General features: G+C 41.7%; 1 protein-coding gene across 4 annotated transcripts in view; it reads left to right on the forward strand.

Annotated features, from left to right (window-relative positions):
- Positions 1 to 19224, forward strand: part of GLI3 (GLI family zinc finger 3) — a 216120-nt gene that overhangs the window by 129828 nt on the left and 67068 nt on the right. For all 4 annotated transcript variants that reach the window (XM_054814362.1, XM_054814364.1, XM_054814363.1 and 1 more), the window contains 2 exons: positions 12517 to 12722; positions 17832 to 17978. In XM_054814362.1, the coding sequence (XP_054670337.1) occupies positions 12517 to 12722; positions 17832 to 17978 (353 nt within the window). The remainder of the gene's footprint in view (positions 1 to 12516; positions 12723 to 17831; positions 17979 to 19224) is intronic.

Here is a 19224-nt window from a genome sequence, read left to right on the forward strand (position 1 = left end):
AACATTAAATTATAGGACTAATAACCCATTAGTTTAACATACTGTTTTTTGAGAGAACAGAGTATTTATGAAATTCATATATCAGTTTATTTCAAAGTTTGATTTTACTGTCGCGGGTCATACCCACCACAAGAAGAACTTTCCGTGAATACCACATGAGTTTTGTTGAGATTTAGGACCAGCCTCAAGCTCTACTTTTTGGGCAGGTAATCCCCCTGGTGGATGCAGTTATCTGGTCCTCGCGCTGCGAGAGTGGATCCAAATTAGCAATGCTGTTTTTCCACCGAGAGTATTGCTGCACATAGGCAGGAGCGCTCTTTGCATGCAGGCTGCATCCTCTTCTGATCTGTGAACGACAGAGAGAGAAATCAGGAGTAATTGTAGAAACCATTTCAACTCTCTTCTTAGGTTTGTACCATTTGAATGTTTTTCTTCTTCTCCCAGTCATGCATACATGTACATATGTGCACCTTCTCTGTTGTGCCTAACGACTTCAAGGTTATTTTTTAAAAACCGTCAGATGTTTTCTGAGTGTTTTTGAACCAGTGCACCATTCACCGGTGTATTGCTTGTATAGAGGTCGTCTTTGATGAGGTTTTTGTCATACGCACCCACTGAAGTTTCAGTGTACTCAAGCATTAGAAAAGCCACTATTTGAGTGTCTTTGTTTTCTTTGTTGAGCTGTTTATTTTGCTTTCTTCCCACACAGTTCCCTGGCCTCACTCTGACAACTGCTTTTCTGCATGAATTACATTCCTCGGGGCCGCAAGTCTCCTAATTCTTCCAGTCGATTTGATTCCTGCCTGTGTGATTAGTCCTCTGCTCCAACACACAGTTGGTCTTTGCCAAGCAAACTGCTTGCTAAGTGCCTTTAACATGAAGACCTAACTACATTTTTTAACCTCATTAGTGTGTAGGGCACTGCTTCATTCCGGCTTAATAACATGGCCACTATTGAATCATCACTTACTCTAAAACAGGTTACAAAAAGGTTACCTAAGTTGTCTGGTTTTCTTTTTGTATGACTGTGCTTTTGCGGGATAACAGTTTCTTTCAGTGCATGTCCACTGTTAGCATCTAAGTTGCTTTTTGAAAGGAAACCCATCGGTTCTGCTCAGGTAGATTTGCAATGCTGAGAAATTTCATATTTGAATGTTCAAAAAGAAACACAGCACCTATTTGGAAACAGCAAATCTAAGTAATGAAACTGGTAAGAAAATGTGGCTTTGGGAGAAAAGGGGAAGCAGGTGGCTTGGGGGAGCTGATAAAATTTTCCTACTTGTTTCAGCTGTAGAATTACAACAATCTCATCTTCACCATTTTAAATACAGACTTCTTACTGTAACGCTGGATTTACAGCAATGCGGCCAGAGTCTGCATTGGTTCATTTGTCTCAGGGGATCAATTTTTAGCTGAACGTATCGTCACTGAAATTTAGATTTCAGTTGCAATCGCACGTAAACTCGAATGGAAAAGATATTAAAGGACTTCCAAATGTTGTAAAGGCAGTAAAAAAAGTAATAATAAAAGTTTCCTAAGAAGACAGAGTCACCAGGGAGCTGGGGGAAGAAAGGAGTCACTGGGTCACATGCCACTTGTGATGGTGCATTTGTGCAGTTGCATAGCACAGCCACTCAGAGGGCGAGACTTCATGATTAATGGTGTTTATTCTTGACAGAAGCCTCCTTTATTTATCTGCAATACAGTTTAGTGATTTTATCAGTCACCTGAATGAAAAATATTCAGTCATACCAATATTGCAGTGTAAATTGAGTAGAGTCACTTTTTATTATATCTTTCAGCCTTATCATCTGCACAGTAATTTTCTAGCAGGGGTTTGATATAGAAAGGCTGGATTTAGCTGTACTTGACACAAAGCCTCTTCAATTTCCCCTAAAAGTTCAGGCTCCTCTTAGAAATGTGTATAAATATATATATAAAACCCTCTTATCCAAGCAATTTCAGGATTTGAAAGAATAAAGATAAAATGCGCAAACCTGGATGTGAGAAATGTTGTTCGTATGAAAACATCTAATAGCTCTGAAGCCACTGGTGAAATGCCTTTTAGTGTTTAAGCTTGTGGCTTAGTGCAGTTCTTTTTGCATGGCTACGTAGTCTGACTTTCTTCTAATCAATCATCATCCAACTCCAATCAGCATACAGGCAGAGCCTATCGTTCATCCTGGGTGTAATTTCAAAGTTGAAGACTATAATGGCCACATACAGCACATTAGTCACTGCGATAACAGCTAGTGGCACTCCTGAGGAAGGGGGAGGATGGGGGAGAAGGGGAATAAAATTCTTCTCATTCTCACAATGCATTAGTGAAATAGGAGCAAATGTTAAACAAATGTTTATTCAATTAGCTGACTTAACAGCATTAAGTGTGAGAAAGCTTCTGACACTCCTTTGACCCACTCTTTAGCCGAATGAGAGTAAGAGGAAAGGAAGGAAGCAAGGGGTACATGAATGCCGTCAGGATTTATGTATGCCCACATATTCCTATGATGGTGCCGCTGTGGTTAAACACTTCAAGAGATGGCAGGCCCTGCCTGTAACCGAGAGGAGGCTAACATTTGAATAGCAAATGAGACCACCTCTAGAGCATCAAAAGAGAATTGCAGAGCAGCAAAGTTTGCTGTAGGAATGCAGTTGGTAATTTCACTGTTCAGTCTGTTATTAATAATAACAACAGATCATGAGTATGCTGTAGACCTTTTAGATTTTCCTGCTGCACTTCGTGCTACAGCATAGTTTTGAGAGGGGATGGTATGTGGAGGTCCATGGCAGCCTCTTCTCTAATATTTAGAAACACTTTTCCAATAACACTTTTCAAATAACATTTGCTTGTCATGTGCATCTGTTTTATATTCGTGATCGTGAGTTCAGCATCAAATGCAGCATTAATATGTTATCTTTGGTATATTAATGACCTCAAGTCAATAAACTTGGAACCAGTTGAAGACAGGGGAAGAAAAATTTACCAGCACTGAGCTTGGGGGTGCTATGCAGGTGTTGGGTCCTTATCCTACTTACGGTTGGTTCATACAAGTCAGTGTGAACTGAGCAAGTAAGGCAGTGCCTCGGTAAGGCTCTACCAGAAGCAAGCGATGGAAATCACAATGTATCTTGTTAGTACTACTTTTATTTACTGTTTACATTGCTGCAACATCCAACAGCTCTGAGCAGGATCAGAGCTCTGCTGAGTGTTGTGCAGATACAACGAGCTCTGCCAGGAAGAGCTCGCGGTCCGACCGCTTTGGCAAATGAACTCTGGTGAGTCGGCTCTGATGGCCCCAGGGGTTACCAGCCCAGCTGTTTTCCTCACCCTGAAGATTATCCCTTGTCCCTCAGCGGGGTCAGACAGCGTGCCTTTGCCCCGTTTACAGTCTGGCAGCTTTGCTCTGGCTCACTGAAACCGGGCACTGAAGTGGTTAGTGGCAGAGATGTGCTGCCTGTGCTGGTGGGGGGTGTGTGGTTGTAATTGCTGGGGGGGGGGGGGGAGTGGCGGGGGGTGCAGCTGCGTAGTTGGGGACAGTAAAAGGTTACTCAGCTGCCACAAAATTTGCAAGAGGACCTCCACTGGAAGCCTAAAAGGCAAGCGGCATTTGGAGGGAGTAGTTATAGTCGGTCACGTTTTTGTATGTTTGCACCCTTTGTTTGTACAAGCAAAGAAATTGCCAAGTAAATCCACATAATCCTCTCCCTCGTCACCGATTTCTTTGCAGCAGTCCTGAGAAGGATTTGGAGGAAGGAGAGGCAAGCTGGGATGCCTGTATGCCAAGGCCAAGTGGACAGTGTTTCAGAGGAGTGCCACGAGGCAGTGACAGCGGTTGGTGACAGGATGCAAGGAAGAGGAAAAGGAGAGGCAGGTTGTTGTGGGGAGATTGCCATTATGTGAGGAGGAGAACAAGAAGCCTGGGCTTGACTTGGAGAAACACTGGGAGACAGTACGAGGGTTTATTTCCATTTTGCAAAAAAAAGAAGAAAAAAATAAATCAGTCAAAACTGTGTCTTCATCGACATTTAAGGAATGCATGTCAAGACTCATGTAATGAAATGAATGTACCTTGACTCAGTGGCATCTGAAGCAGCAGGTGCTTACTGTAGTCAATACAGGTGTTACTGTGGGCTGAAGGTCACCAGTGTTACAGCTGACCTTATGTAAACAAAATGTTAAATAATGCAATGAATATTCATTACTTTTTACAGCATAAACTCTTCTTGAGGGAATCCACAAGCTGATGGTTGGGTTGTTTATGAAGTACTACCAGTAGCAGAGGATGTATGTAAAAAAGCTGGATCTGCATTCAGGCAGTCCGTCAGCTGAAAAATAGGAATACAGTCACTGACTAGGGATTTAGTGCCTTGATTAATGCAGCCAATTTTTAACTGTAACTACATAATGTTAACAGTTCCCAAAGAAGGAAAGGGGAACCAAAGTAATATTCTTTTGCTGTAGGTCATTGGCTAATTGTTGTGCATGATTTCCAGCACCATGAACTTCCAGTCACTTGTGTCTTTTTTTTTTTTCTGCAACGATACCTTTTAACTTTATGAAGGAGAAACATTTCGTTCTAACCCAAACTGAGGTTCTTAGTATATTTTAGGAATTTGCATTCCAGAACTGTACACATTTTGTAAGGCATTGTCCTTGCCTCAATGAGAAAATATTAATAACATAGCATCTCTTGGTCTGACCTTTCCACTGCAGATACCAAGCGCTTTCTGAGCGCTTTACCACAGTTTTACAGATGAGGAAACAGCGGATGAGGAAGTCAACAAACTTGTCCAAGGCGGCACAGCAATATGTGATGGAAACCAAACCAGACCCTGTGTACCTTAAACCCTGATCTAGCTCCTCTTATGTGTAAACTACATAGGGACTGACCCACTCATGATTTATTTGTACAGATATCTACAGAATGGAAGATTGCTACCAAACATGATTCTGTGACTGACTTCTCCATACTGACTACAGTTCCAGTGAGAATTTTGAAGGAAAAGTGAGCAAAATATTGACTAGATGTTGGAACATGGAAAGGAGTATAGGAAATCAAGGTTCTTTCTCATACTAGGATTTAACCACATTCTCATTTTCCCTCTTCATTTGCACGACTAAGAAAATACAGTTAACAGTGCTTACCTTTTTGTACTTGCACTTGAGCTCCTTTACATGAAGTGTGTTCTGACATTTCTATGCATTCAATTAATTCTAATTATTTAAATGTTCTAAACCATTTGCTTAGTTTTGCTTAGTACAAGAATGAAATATAGCAGCTTAAAGGCAGTGAGTGATTTTAGGGGAATGGACTGCCTATTTTAAGACACAATTTCTGAGAAAAAAAAGTGTTAAAAGATTATATTATTGACTTCCCATACTACATAGGTTTGATTGTTTACAAATTCAATCAGAAGTGCAAAGACAAAAGGGACCGTGGAATTGCATTTTAAAAATACTCAGTGCTGGCCTCATTCTCCTTGCATTGAAGTCATTGGAAGCTTTACTGGTGGCTCTCAGGGGAGCAGAATTGGGTCAGCACTTTGTTCTTATGAAGATCATGTCCATGATCGCTTAAGAATTTTATCAATTAAATCAGTGGACAGTTTCCCATTGACTGTAGTTTGTATAGGTTTGAACCCTACAATAGCAACTAAAGATTTTGAGAAGCAGGATGATTATTTGGCTCTTAATTTTTCCATGTCATTTAGGCATATAGTTAGCTGCCTGAGCCTGATTTATCAAGCACCTACAACCACGTATGTGCTTGTAGCAGTGAGGAGTAACTTGATCATTTGGGCTAATAATTTGGCTAATTAGAATAGTTCTCACTTGTATTTTCAGGATCAAGCCTTACTTTCTTACAGCTCAGCTTTCTTAATATAAAAGCCTTTTATTAGCCAGTTGTTCACTGCTGGTGCCAACGGGTCAGTTTGTACAAGCAACTATGGCATTAAACAAACAATACTCATTTAACCTTGAAGGTATTACCAAAGGAATTGAGCCATGTGCTTTAAAATAGGAGTCACTACATAACAAGAAAGTCCTTATCATTAGTTCATTTTCCAGGATCTACTAGAAATAAAAGCATGAATGTTTTGGGGGCAGCCATCAGAAGATTATTCCAGGAAAGGGGGGGGGGAAGAAAAATAGAAAGAAAGTAAGGAAAAAAGAAAAGCATCATAGGCTGTTTAATGAGTTTAACATTTTTTCAGTTCTCCAGGCAGGGCTGAATTGAACAGGTATCAGAGAAACAGTGTAGATATCATTCGTATGAGAGTTATGCCATCAATGCTGGCTCCAGCATTGAATAACATACTGTTAAATGATTAAATATCGAGGTTTGAACTTTGACACTTTCATAATATAACAAGATGGATGAAAAGGCAATAATAAATTAGGTTATGTTACAATATTTCATCCCACTTCGTTGACAAGCTTTGTTCTGTGAGATAGATTATTGTTCCATCTGTAACCTCAGCTCAGTGTCATATTTACAATGTTATAGTTAAGGATCACTTGCTGTTTTCAATATAAATGTATTTTTCAACAGATTCATAAAAGAGCCATTTAAAAATTTATCAGGACAAAACTTGGCATTAAAATTTCCCGTCCTGGAGTTATAGTTTCCTTTAAAATCAGGAAATGCTTAAAACGCCATGTTTTTGATTTTGTTTTTTTTTTCTAATAGGTTGTGCATAGAAGAGGTTTTTGCCCAAGTACAGCTTAAAACTATTTGGAAACCATTTCAAAAAGTGACAGATCACCTCTCTAACACCAAACCAACTTCAAAATTTCATCCAGATTTTCCTGTGATGCAGAATTTTGTGGCTGTCCTGAGTGGCTTTACATCTGCTTCCAGGAAACATTGCTATTGAAGAGCACCCTCTTACAAGTATGGGGGTCATGGTGCTCCCCAGGACCCACTGTACTTTTCACAGTTGCAAGTGATGCAAGAACAGGGACAATGTGTGCTGTGTCAATATTCTGGCATGTCTATTCATATTCAAGGACTCCAAAGCAAAGAAACCCAGTGTGAAGACCCTGAGGCCACTAATAAGCCATACTGGTCTTGAACAGCCTCACCTGGGACCTCCACCTGCACCCCATGCACCCAGGAGCCCCTTTTAAACTCAGCCTGGGGCCTTTAGTCCCTGCCTGAGCTGTGCTGCCGGTAGCACCCATCTCTGGTCCTGTTCCTGGTTGAGCTTGGGACCTGTGTTCTAGGTAGCTGTTCTCCTTGATGGACCTCTCAGAGCTACGGTGTAGCTTGTCTGCTGTCCTGTCTTTGGTCCTATCTCCTTCTGCACTTGACTGGTCCCCCTGGACCTGGTTTGTCACTTTGGCTTGTCTCAGACTGCTGATGGACCCTGTTACCAGCACCTGGCTCTGGTCACTCAGCTTAGATCTGATGGCATGGGGTGCATTCCCTGCACTGGGGTTAACCTTGGCTCCTGGCTTGCCTTCCCTAAGAGAGCAGCTGGCCTTTGCTTCTCCCCAGCACCCTGAACTGGGTCTCTTCTTCTCCTCTCCTCCTTCAGTTCCTGGGCTAACCACCCTTACTCAGTTACAAGTGTAAACCCAGGTAAGGTGGTTTCATGGTACTTTGGGCTGGTTCTCTGCCTGGCTCTTTACTAGGTCTACATGAATGATAAAACTGTGTGATGTAATTGGGAAGGGAGTGAAAAAAGAATGGGAAATTGGAGTTCAGTGTTCTTGTTTTGATATGAAATCTCTGAACAGTTACAGGTCTGTTAGCTGGGAAAATAGAAACTCATTAATGTTTTTGTCAGTCTTAATTTTTTAGAGGCTCAAAATTGCCACATAGTTTATTGAATGTACAGAATTCAAGGAAGTTGTATCTTCCCACCTGCAGTTTCCTTCCACCTCGTGCGACAGGAGCAGTTCAGGAACGTAGGCTGGAGGAAAGGCGCGAGTTCAAGGGAAAAATGCGGTAAGGTAGGGAATACTCCGTGCCTTGTCTAGCCTAATAGCCAGAGCTAATCCGGCACCTGCCGCACCTCACCCCACTGCACCAGGGATGTGGGTAGAGACTGGAAATTGAGCTCCTGAGCCCTGTCAGATGGCACTGAGAGGGTGGCTGAAGGGCCAGGTTGTTGACAAGCTCTGTGCTTGCTTACCTACCTGGGGCTTTTTGCCTCTAGTCATAGCCACACAGCAGTACTTCGCCTGCACGAGTTAGCCACTCCGTTACTACCGAAGAAACAGATAGGATTTCCACTTGGATTTGGAGCATCTGATCTTCTTCATTGAAAAACTGGCTAATGGTTAGGTACAAAAACCAACGTAAAGTATGTGGTATGAACCTCCCTACCCCCCTTCTCTCTGCCGCTGGGAAAAAATGTGTGATCCTTTCAGGATAATACTAGGTAATGATCTGTGCATGCAGATCATTTTGAAATATGTGTAACTCGCTCATGCTTGCCACATCAACTCTCAGATTCCCATAATCTTCTTTCCCCAGTTAAAAAAAGAGCTGCATGCGCTGAAAAGGGAATTGCACTTTGTGCAGGTTTTGTGGAGGCTAAAATCTAAACCTGCTCCTGACCAGTTGTCTTGTGCAGAGTTCATCTGTTGCAGCTGTAAGCAACAAAACAAAATGACACACTGTTTTCATGAGTAATAACTGAAATCTTACATACAGCTCACCTGTGGTTCAGCAGTGGTCAGAAAAAGCATTAAAAAAAAAGTGGCTTCACACGTTTTGTGATTTGCTGTACATCTGATGCTGTTTGCAGCTGCTGAACTGGTGTGACCACGTAAGTTTTTAAGACTGTGCAGACACCTCAGCAACATTCGTCAAAAAAAAGTGTCATGACTAATAGGAAAAAATACACCTGCTTGCCCTTACACTGATCTCACTGCCTTGGCATGTGTGTGCCGTTCTCCTGCTGAGTAGTTGAGATTCTCCAGAGCAACGGACAGGCAGAAGTTGGCAGGCTGGAGATGGGTGGGGAGTGGGAAGACCTGGAAGCTGTGTGGCAGTCATGGTATTTCAGCACCTTAGCAGTGAGCATGAAGGCAGTCTGGACAGAAAGGAGGAGAAGTCTTCGTAGCCAGTCCCATTCTCTGCTGTTTCTCTTTTACATCAGGAGTGTAGATGTAATCAATGTTACTGAGAAAATAATAAAATCAGCCTACTGTGCCAGGATAAAAATTGCAGTGATGACACACAGCCATAGGATCTGTTTTACTCCCAAACCTGGAAACCTCTAACTTTCAAATAAGTATTGAAAGTATGTAGGCTTTGTATTAAATTTGAGTTGAGTTTGCAGGATCTCTGGGAGTAGACATGAAGATCCTGATTCAGAAAAGAGCATGCATCTGCTCTGTTCGTTGTCTCTGAAGGAAGCCTTAGTGCTCTGAGTATGTCATTGAACAGGAAAACCCCTGTGTAGCAGAGGATACAGAACAAGGCATGAAGTTTCAAGCAGTATCACTAAAAACGTCCCTGCCTTTTCTCATGCTGAAGCCTCATTGTGTCCCATGAAGTAGCCTCACACCCAGGGCAGAGCACCATTTGCCAAGGCTGGGGACAAAGTACATGTGAAATAAAGATGATGGGGAGACTGCCACCCGCATCCAGAGATTTGATTTGCTTGTCACTGAATGAGCGTCTCAGAGCCGCTCCTGGGCTGTGCTGTTTGTTAGGTACATGGGACAAAAGTCATTTTTTATTGGTACACAAAGAAGTTGCAGCCTAAGATGAGATGCAGTGCTGGAAAGTAGTAGCTAATAGTAAGTGTGTTTGGCTGCACCCTTTCTAAAAGTCATATTTTAATTGAAGGAGGAGATATTGAAGTTTAGCATGGAGGGGAAGGAAGGGAAGAATATGTGACATCTGTTGGAATAAATCAGGAGGGCTCAGACAGTGGGAGCTGAGAGCAGACGGAGGCAGGAGGGAAAATGGGACTGGTAGGGAAAGGTGAGTCCAGAAACACAAAAGAGTGAGAAAAGTACAGGCTGGAAGTGAGCGGAGAAGTTAGCAGCAGCACATGAAAATCAGATGTTAGAGAGAGATTAGTAAAAGTTAAGAGTCCAGAGCTGAGAATTTTATGTGGAATCTGATGACTCCTTATTTCTGCCTCTGATAATACAGCTTATATGCCTGCTGTAGATTGATGTTACCCAGGTCAGCACCCTTTCCCTAACATCCTTGGAAAACTGAGGAGCTCAGAGGAGTGGAGAGAGGAAGAGGCAGGGCTGAGGAGGAGGAGAAGCGGTTGAGTCCCAGTGTCCTTGAATGGCTCCCATTGGATCTGGAGGGAGAAGCTGACAGCCTGGCTCTTAATCTTGCTCCTGCGGCAGCGTTTGGCTGTTGGCCAGCTGGAGAGTGAATCGCTGAAGCTGATACAGACTTTTAGCCTTCTTGCAAAAGCTTTTAAACAGTTTTCTGTTCAATATGCACCAGATAAGGCCAGGGCTTCTGCTTGCTTGCATGCTCTTTGGGTTTCTAACGCTTTCTGAGTTGAGATCACATTAGAAAAAATGAGTTGTAAAATGACATCCAAACTTAGTTCCTTTGTTACTCTTGTATTAAATTTGTTATACTACTGTATTTTCCTTACTGCCGAATGGGAAATTCACTCTGTAATGTGATATCCAGCTGTGGTAATTTTGCTTTGTACACCACCGTGAGTTTTAAGGCTCCTGCCTTCCGCACTCAGCCTGACCGGCAACTGCAAGACAGCAAACGCTTCATGGCTGGTCAGGTTTCACAGGACTAGCAAGAGTAAAGCTGTGTTTCCACCATATAACAAAGGTGCTTCAAAACCACGCAGAGAAAGAGTGCTCTGAGGAAAAGAGATGCCTGTTTTGCACAGTGGTGGAAAACGGCTTTGGGTTTCAGGTTCTCATTTTAAATATGATGAAAGCGTACCAGAGAGTGGCTGGGCTTCATGTGGGTCACTTGCTCGGGTGCCAAAGGAGTGAGCACGCTGCCGGTACCTGCTGCTAGCACAGGAGTGCAGCTCTCTTAACAAACTTTGGAGCTAGGAGGTAGTTTCATACGGGAAGGCTAAACAGGTTTACCTTGCAGAAAGCCGTAGGAGGGCAAGAAACACACAAAAGCCAAATAAGGAGGAGGGGAAAGGAAGGGAAAAGAGGGAGGAAGGTACAACAGGAAAAATCTTTATTCCTCAGATTTTATGAGACCTCGTGGATTTTGTGGCAGGGAAGACAACGTCGTGTTTGGAATGCATAACTTTGATCTTTGCCCACTAAAACACCAGCATTTCTGAGCCAATGGCAGGGCAAAATTGGTTCCTATGTAAGATTATGTTCTGTTGGCCTTTTAGGTGATGACAACTATCTCCATTGATCGCAGTATGTGTATGTTAAAGGAAAGAAAATACATTTCTTGTTTTATTATTCTTTGTAAGCCAGCAGCATCAAAGGAACAGGCTGCCCTCACTGCTCTCACAGCTGCTGCCTGTGTCTGTGCTGTATATACGCTAAATTAATTGGAAAAACAGGGACAAAAAGGCATTTAGTTCGGGTCAACCAGTTGGACTACAGCAAATACATGACAGGCTTAATCATTGTCTTTTGCTAAAGAGCAGGTTGGCAAGGGCAGGCACTCCAACCCCTTCTGATGAAATTTGGACTTTTTCCAGTGCCTTTGGAGGCGGGATGCTGTGAGAGAAGGGTCTCCACGCAGAGCCCGGACACTGTCTTATCAACAGGGTGGGATGATGGGGTGTGTGACGGGAGGTTATTTATCTTTTGTCAACTGTGAACTCAGCTTTCAGCCTTGGCTCATCACAGCTTCATACATATAGCTTGAGAAGGCACCACAGCTCTCCCTTCACAAGAGTGAGGTAGCTAATTAATGTGGTCTTGTTAAAGGAATCAGCCTCTGGTGCCATGCTGAAAACAAACATATGCAGCTATCTTTCTTCCTTTGCCACCAAGTTTTCTGCATCTTTCATGGGAAGGGAAATCAACAAAAAAAACGCTCCAAAGGACACAGCTGTCGTAATGGCTTACAAAGTTTAGGTCTTCTGAAATGACTTGTGTAATCTTGCACTTTCAGAGGGAGCAAGTTCGCAAATAAAGGGAGTGGGCACAGTGCAGCTCTCAAAACTCTTTTTCCAATAGCCACATGGTTTTGAAGATGTAAAGGATTCAGCATCGCAGTATGTTTTCCATATTGCAGCAGTAATTAATATGTGGTATACAGAGTGCATATTTCACACTAATTAAAGTGATTTTCTGCTGAACTCCTTGGGGAAAGAGTATTGAGGGATGTAAGATTAAACCAAATATAAACTCATGTTAAAATTGGTCAGAGAAACGTTGCTAATAATGGATAGAGAGAAGAATTCATTTCCTATCCTTTTTCTTTCCAGGCAGTTGACTTTAGTGGAAGTTATTACATGTGCAACCCAGTTGCTATTCTTCAAGAAATGAATGTGTTACCTTTACAGTATTTTTCTTTATCATATAGATAACCTGGCTGGTTTTTGTTTGTTTTTCTTTCTTTCTATTTCCAGGCCTTCTGCCTTATCTAGTAGCCCGACATACTCTGAGCTTCCGTTCCTTAGAATTTCCCCACACCGAAATCCAGCTGCAACATCGGAGTCTCCCTTCAGCACCCCTCACCCATACATTAACCCCTACATGGACTACATCAGGTCCCTGCACAGCAGCCCGTCCCTCTCCATGATCTCAGCAGCCCGCGGACTCAGCCCAACAGACGGTGGGTTAAGACAGGCTTCCTGTTTTCTGTCATTGTAGCAACTTAAGTTATATTAATCTTGTCAACATTTTTTTCCCCCTCGTACAAAGCAGCTTCAGCAGGTTTGTCAGACATATTCATTATGTCATAAATGTTTCAATACTTCATCAGCCGATCACGGCTCATTTGTACATCTCACAAATGTTGAAACTTCAGGGAGAAGGGAAAAAAAAAAAAAAGCCCTGCCTCATTCAAAATTTAAGCTGGAAGGGTGGTGTATGTCTTGTGATATCTTTTGATTGTGGAGCTGACCCACTGTGTGATTCTGATCTCCCAAAAAATCCGCTGTATCTACACTGAATCGAGCCAGATTCTTTGTGAGCGTACATCAGTGTATTACCATGGAGTTCTTTAGGTGCGAAAGGCTTGTTAATGAAAATAGTATTTTTCAGTCATGTAAAGCATGCACTGATTTGTTATATTTAGTCAATAGTTCTGTTAAAGTTATGAAGAATTATCTCAGTTTACCCTAGCCAGCAATATGGCCAAATGAAATTATGCTGATGTAGAAGAGGTGGCTGATGATCAGGACTGGCCCCTTTAGTTTAAATAGTGGGCCGTATAGTTGAAATATCGATGCTTTAGGTCTTGGTGTGACCATGGTCACCACATTATCTGGGTTGAAGTGATGTCCCGCGATCACTCTTGTCATTACCCTGGCACATTTCCTATTCATTTCATTGGAAATTTTGCTGAAGTGAGCAATGAATAGAGTTGCAAAAAGGCTCAGTCTTGTTAGCAGTAGGTTTTTCAGTAATAAAGTAGTTTGACATTTCAAAATTGTAGCATTTGCTGAAAAGAGCTAAAATATAACATACTCACAAACAAATATGTAGTGAAGATAACTGAACTATTATTTTAACTATGGGAAAGATCTTCCTAGTGTATGCAGAAACTTACCAAACAGAGTTAAACTGCCTTTAGCTGAATTTGAAAAATGAGTGGTGCACCCTATCCAAACGGATAACTAATTAATCTTCGCTTATAAGAACATATACCTTTACAGTTAATCCATTAGTTATGGGCACATATTCTTATGAGAATAAATTTTAATGACCTATTGTCAGTCAAGGTGTATGGCATGCACATAGGGCTTTCCTAGCAGCACTTTGGACGTTGTATGAATCCTTGCTGATTCTACCCTTTTTATTTTTGCCAAATATTAAAAATATATATATATATTTTGAAGGAACAATTTGGATGCTCAGAAATACATATTTTGACTCAGGGAGCTTGGAGCTTTTGATGTAGGATAAAAATGATATAGCTGTAATATAATGGCATAAATTGGGAAGACTCTTGCAAATGCGTATTTGTGCTTTTCACAAAAGCTAATATGCAGAACGCTGTACTATCTTTCCTTCAAAAATCTTCAGATCACATTCCTGCAGAATTACATTTATGCTTATGGTATGCCCCAGGTACACATAGAAAGAAAGGGGGGAAAGAAGCCACCTATCACACAACTGTCTGACATTAACCTGTGTATGTTCTTGGTCTCAGGTACACAATGCTGAATTCGTTGGCGCAGATGTAGGCACATAGTGCTATCTGAGATACTCTGGAGTATCTTACCCAGCACCCAGATGACACTCCAGAAGAGGGGCAGAGATCTCTTAGAGGTGCTTTGCCATATTCACAAGGCCGGTGGAATGTCTCTGAAACTCTAGGATGTCTCAGGGTAGAATTTAGTTCCAGATTCTGGCACCTAAATTTAGGTCTCTAGAGTACAGAAATCTGTCTGACATTTTGGTGTGCTGTTTTGCCATTATAGTCCAGTGAGTTCTAGGTAGTGCAGTCAGTGGAGCCTTGGAGAAGTATTCATTTCACCCAAATATGGACACTTGCATGTTACCAGCTGAGCCTGGAGCTCTGTCATAACTATGGCAGTGCTGAGATTCATCTGTCTGCAACATAGGTGTTTGGTGTCAGTTCGGGTCTGTGAAATACCTTGCCTCAACTCCAGCTGCCACCTCAGAAAGGCAGTTTTCTGCTCTAAGGCCTGTCTCATACCTGCCAGTCTCATGTAGGTGCCTCAGATACCCATGGGCTTTCAGATGGCACGAGACGCTCTAGTGTGGGCAACACAGTTGAGTAAGCTCTGTCTTAATGCCCATCCTCTGAGCTTTGATCACTGACTGTATACACAACCTTAGCCTTTTCTAAGTACAAGATAAACTTACTAGCTTAAGCTTCTTTCTTTGGGTTTTAAACAAATATGTCTTAGTTTATGTTTCCTCTAGGCTCATAGCTCATCTTTGATGAGTTACCGCAGTCCAGGTGTTGTGCAGCACCTCGTGAAAATACAGTAACTTGTTTGAAGTATTGGAGGTATTTCAGGAAAACAACATGCTTATTGAAAAGCTGTTAAATTTGTTCTCTGGAATCCATAGTTTGTATGTGATCAGTCAGGTATACAATGAAATGCTTTTTTTCGGGTGTAGGTTCCTGGGATCAGATAGTCCAAGTCACAGCTTGGGCACTACTAGAATGTAAATAAAAAAACCTCTGTGATTTAAAGGGGTACATGCACATAATGTACTAATAACATAATGGACACTGTGGCTTAAGTCGTATAGCATTTGAACTATGAAAACTTGTAAGTTGTTACTGTTCTTCTGAAAGTCAGAGAGATTTCTCTTGCTACACTAATTGCTTTAGGCCATTTAGATAATTAGGTCAGTGTACTATTGGGCTCAGTCTGTCGACTCGCAGATCTGGGGATGGCCAGGAGCCAAAACAATCTGGAACATAACGAAGAGCAGTTACATGTTCACTACAAGTCTTGCCAGCTGCAATTAATGACTGCCACAGCAGCAGTAATGGTAGAGTGTCTTCTGTCCTGTCACTTCACCTTACCCAGCAGAACCAGCGGGCCGGGGGTGGCCGAGGACTCGTCTGAGTAACACAGAGGGCTCAGGGCAGGGGTAAGGACTGAGTGGGTGGTGTGTGCAGAACAGAGCGCTCAAACGTAGCCCGGCAATGCTCGCAATGCAGAAGCAAATGCCTCCCCTTGGCAAAAAAAGCAGGAGCAAAGCTGAAGCTACCCAGGAATAAACAGGAGAAAATTCAGGGCTGCGGGCCTTCCCGTTTACCCTTCATTTACCCTTCATGCAATACATCATTTAGTAGGCTAATTTTTTATGTTTGAAGAAGGTAGTAAGGAATGATCTTTAAAGAGCACCAGAGCATTTCTCAGCATATGGAACATTTAGTAATGCAATTATGTGCTCACTATGTTTTCTGCAGCAGTTCATTTTAAACTTTGCAGCCAATGTTATTGTTAGTTAACCCAGACACTTATGTCAGAAAGCTCAGGAAGTATTTTAAGTGTGTCTGGAAAGATATGGTGGTTGCCTACCACTGTAAAACTTTGAAAATCGGTGATTCAGGGTGAGTTACTCCTCTTTTAAAATTTAGTCTGAATATTTTTCTTGCCATTTCACAGAAAGTGGTAGAGGCTGAAGTAGATTATATTTAATTGAGAAATCAATTTGTAATTTGGAAAAAATACCAACAACTTTTAACTTAGCTCAGTTTTTATGCCATTCCTGTTCTTTTTTTGAAGTACTTTCGTTTTTCTGAACCTTTCCTGAAATTGGTTATATTTAACATTGTAACATCAAAAGCACATTCTTCCATTTTCTTTGGTAAAAATAAAGACAGATTATACACTTTGGAAATGCTGTTGATGAATAAACTTTTCTCCAAACTCCAATGCCATTTAGTGTAAATGTTGATTCTTTGCTTCTAAGGTTTGCATTTAGGCTTGGATTCTCTAATGTAAACATAAATAATCCTTTCTAGTAATATTGTGTAAGTAATAATATTCATGTTCAGTTGGTAATTCAAAGAATTTCAGCTTAAAATTTTGTTTCCATTCAAGATTCAGTTGCTGGGACCAAAGAAAAATCTCATTAAATAATATGAAAGAATATAAAAATAATTTGTTGGAGTGTAGCTTATTAACCTAAGGAACTTGAAGTGTTTTATCCAAACGTATGTACCATCTTCTGGTGAGCAGAGTGTAAGGAAATTTTAACTGTTTTGCAAGTGGGACAAGTAGAGAGCAGAGAGGAAGGCTGCTCGCCTCAGGTCACATAGCAAGTTGGAGTCAGGGTCAAGGAGATGGAGCCCAGCTTATTTTATGAGTACTTCTCACACAAGCCCATGTAATGACCCTCTACTTACTGTAGAAACTGAAGTCTGCTGAGATGAGATGATACTAAAATTATGTGGATTCTTGTGTTTGTCCAGAGTTGCCCATTAGTTGATAGCATGCTTGAAAACTGCAGGGGAAGAGAAAGCCTGTACGTTATTTTTACAGGACAGAAAGGCTAATGTATGTCATTATCAGAGGACTACATCACTCATACGCTCACCGACTTAGGATGTAGAGCCTATCCGGTCTGTGGTTTTGACTCTGCAAACATACTTGTATGTCAAGTACACTTAGATATGAACTTTGAAAGATGGGACAGCTGTATTCATTGACCTCAGTCTGTCCTCCAAAAAAACTGCCCCTGCGGTGTTTATGGACAACCGGTATTTGTCCTGAAAACATGCTTTGCCCTTGTTTACTCCTAAACTTATAAATAAACTGCCACTGTGAGTGAAAATCTTCTGGGCCTCTAAGCAGAGACTCCAGAAACTTGAATGCTTATGGAAGTTCAGCTGTGTTGTTACCTCAGAGACGGAGTTCTTTGGGCCAGGGATGAGGTAAATGGGAATAAAGCTCCAGGAAGGTTTTCCTGCTTTTTTATGTCACTAAATAAATCATACCGGTTTCCACTGCTGTCAGCCTGTCACTTTTTGAGTCACTTACTAATAAATATAAAAAAAATGAGATCACTGAGCTTATTAATATTTTATGTCTTGCTGTTTTTTGAATGGTGTCTTTGCAGTATCATTGGTTGAAATATATTGACCGGTGGGGGCATACTGCAGATGTTGCATTACATTAAAAAATAAACAAGCTGTTTTAATAGCCAGAGGAACCAGCAATGTGATAAAACTTTCCTTCTCATTTATCTTACATCATTAATGGTCCTTTTTATGTTGTGTTTTTAGCTCCACATGCTGGCGTCAGTCCAGCTGAATATTATCATCAGATGGCTCTGTTGGCAGGCCAGCGCAGCCCGTATGCAGACATCATTCCTTCAGCTGCCACTGCTGGAGCCGGTGCTCTTCATATGGAATATCTTCACGCCATGGATAGTAAGTGATGTTTTCTAGAAATATAGACAGTCCTGCAAAAGGAACCATGTGGGTTGTTCCTGGGCAGACCCAAAAGGTCTCCACACAGATAGAGAAGTGGGAGTCAACGTAAACCTCCTCATGAGGCTGGAGGGCTAAAGCATTGGTTGCCAAATGTACAAGGGTTACGTCAAGTCTGAAAGTAAACTTTGAAAGTAAGTAGGGAGAGGAACAGGACTGCTCCTGAACACAGGTTATAAATTTTATTTCCAGCAGGGCTTGAGTACTTTTGAAAATGTCCTTTTCTATTTACAATCAGTAACTCACTTTCATTGTTAGGGTGAGTATTCCCCTGATGAGCTCTCTGTTAATTAAAGGTTTACATCTGTTTTTCCGTTAGGAGAGCATGCTCCCCTCCTTTTTAGAGAGTGATAGCCATGCTTACAAGTTGTGTATCATAGACCAGTAGACTTTGAGACCACTTCTAAGGTGAAGTTTGCTGAATTCTCAGGGATCCTGACTTAGTTTTCCCTAATATTAAGAGCCTTCTTTACACACTTCAGCATCTTTCAGACTTCTAATCTGTCTCCCTTTCTCTGGTGAAGGAGGAAGAGAGAGCACCCCATTCCATACTGCTCACTGCTGCTGCTTTTGATCAGCCAAAAGGGATTATGCAGAGCACTCCCCTCTGCTCATAAGATGCTTTTTGGGATGTACTCAGCTCCTTCCAACAAGGGAAATAAAAGCTGGTGACAAGAAAAGGTGGTGACTGTTGACTTTTGCTTGGTAGTACGGAGCAATACAATAGCATTAGACCACCTTGTTGTCCCACAGCTTTTAAAAATCTTTGTTAGCATGCAGTTTCTTCTTGCCCGGTGTTGGCTGCATGCTATAGCTGCTGATCCCAAGGAGTGTGGGAGTTGGGAGGTTCACCTCTGGAACGTGTGGGAATATAGATAGCTACCCCTGTGGAACACATGCATGGGAGTGTGAAGTAGTTGATTGACCAACAATTTTTACAAGAATCAGGCAAGACAGATCGTTGTGGAACTGGGCAGGGAAACTCTTTTCATTCTCTTACTTGATAGTGAAGGATTTTTTAATTCAATTTCTGTTATCAGTCTCCTACTGCACTAGTAGTGTGCATAGTGATTTTACAGTAATGTAACATACCTTGAATCCACTTGAGAAACATCATAAACCCACACAAGTAGTCTGGACTTAAACCAGAAATTAATGGGCAGGCTTCAGTGCTTGAAAGCTTACG

Source organism: Grus americana, chromosome 2 (genome assembly GCF_028858705.1).
Source record: "Grus americana isolate bGruAme1 chromosome 2, bGruAme1.mat, whole genome shotgun sequence".
Lineage (NCBI taxonomy): Eukaryota > Metazoa > Chordata > Aves > Gruiformes > Gruidae > Grus > Grus americana.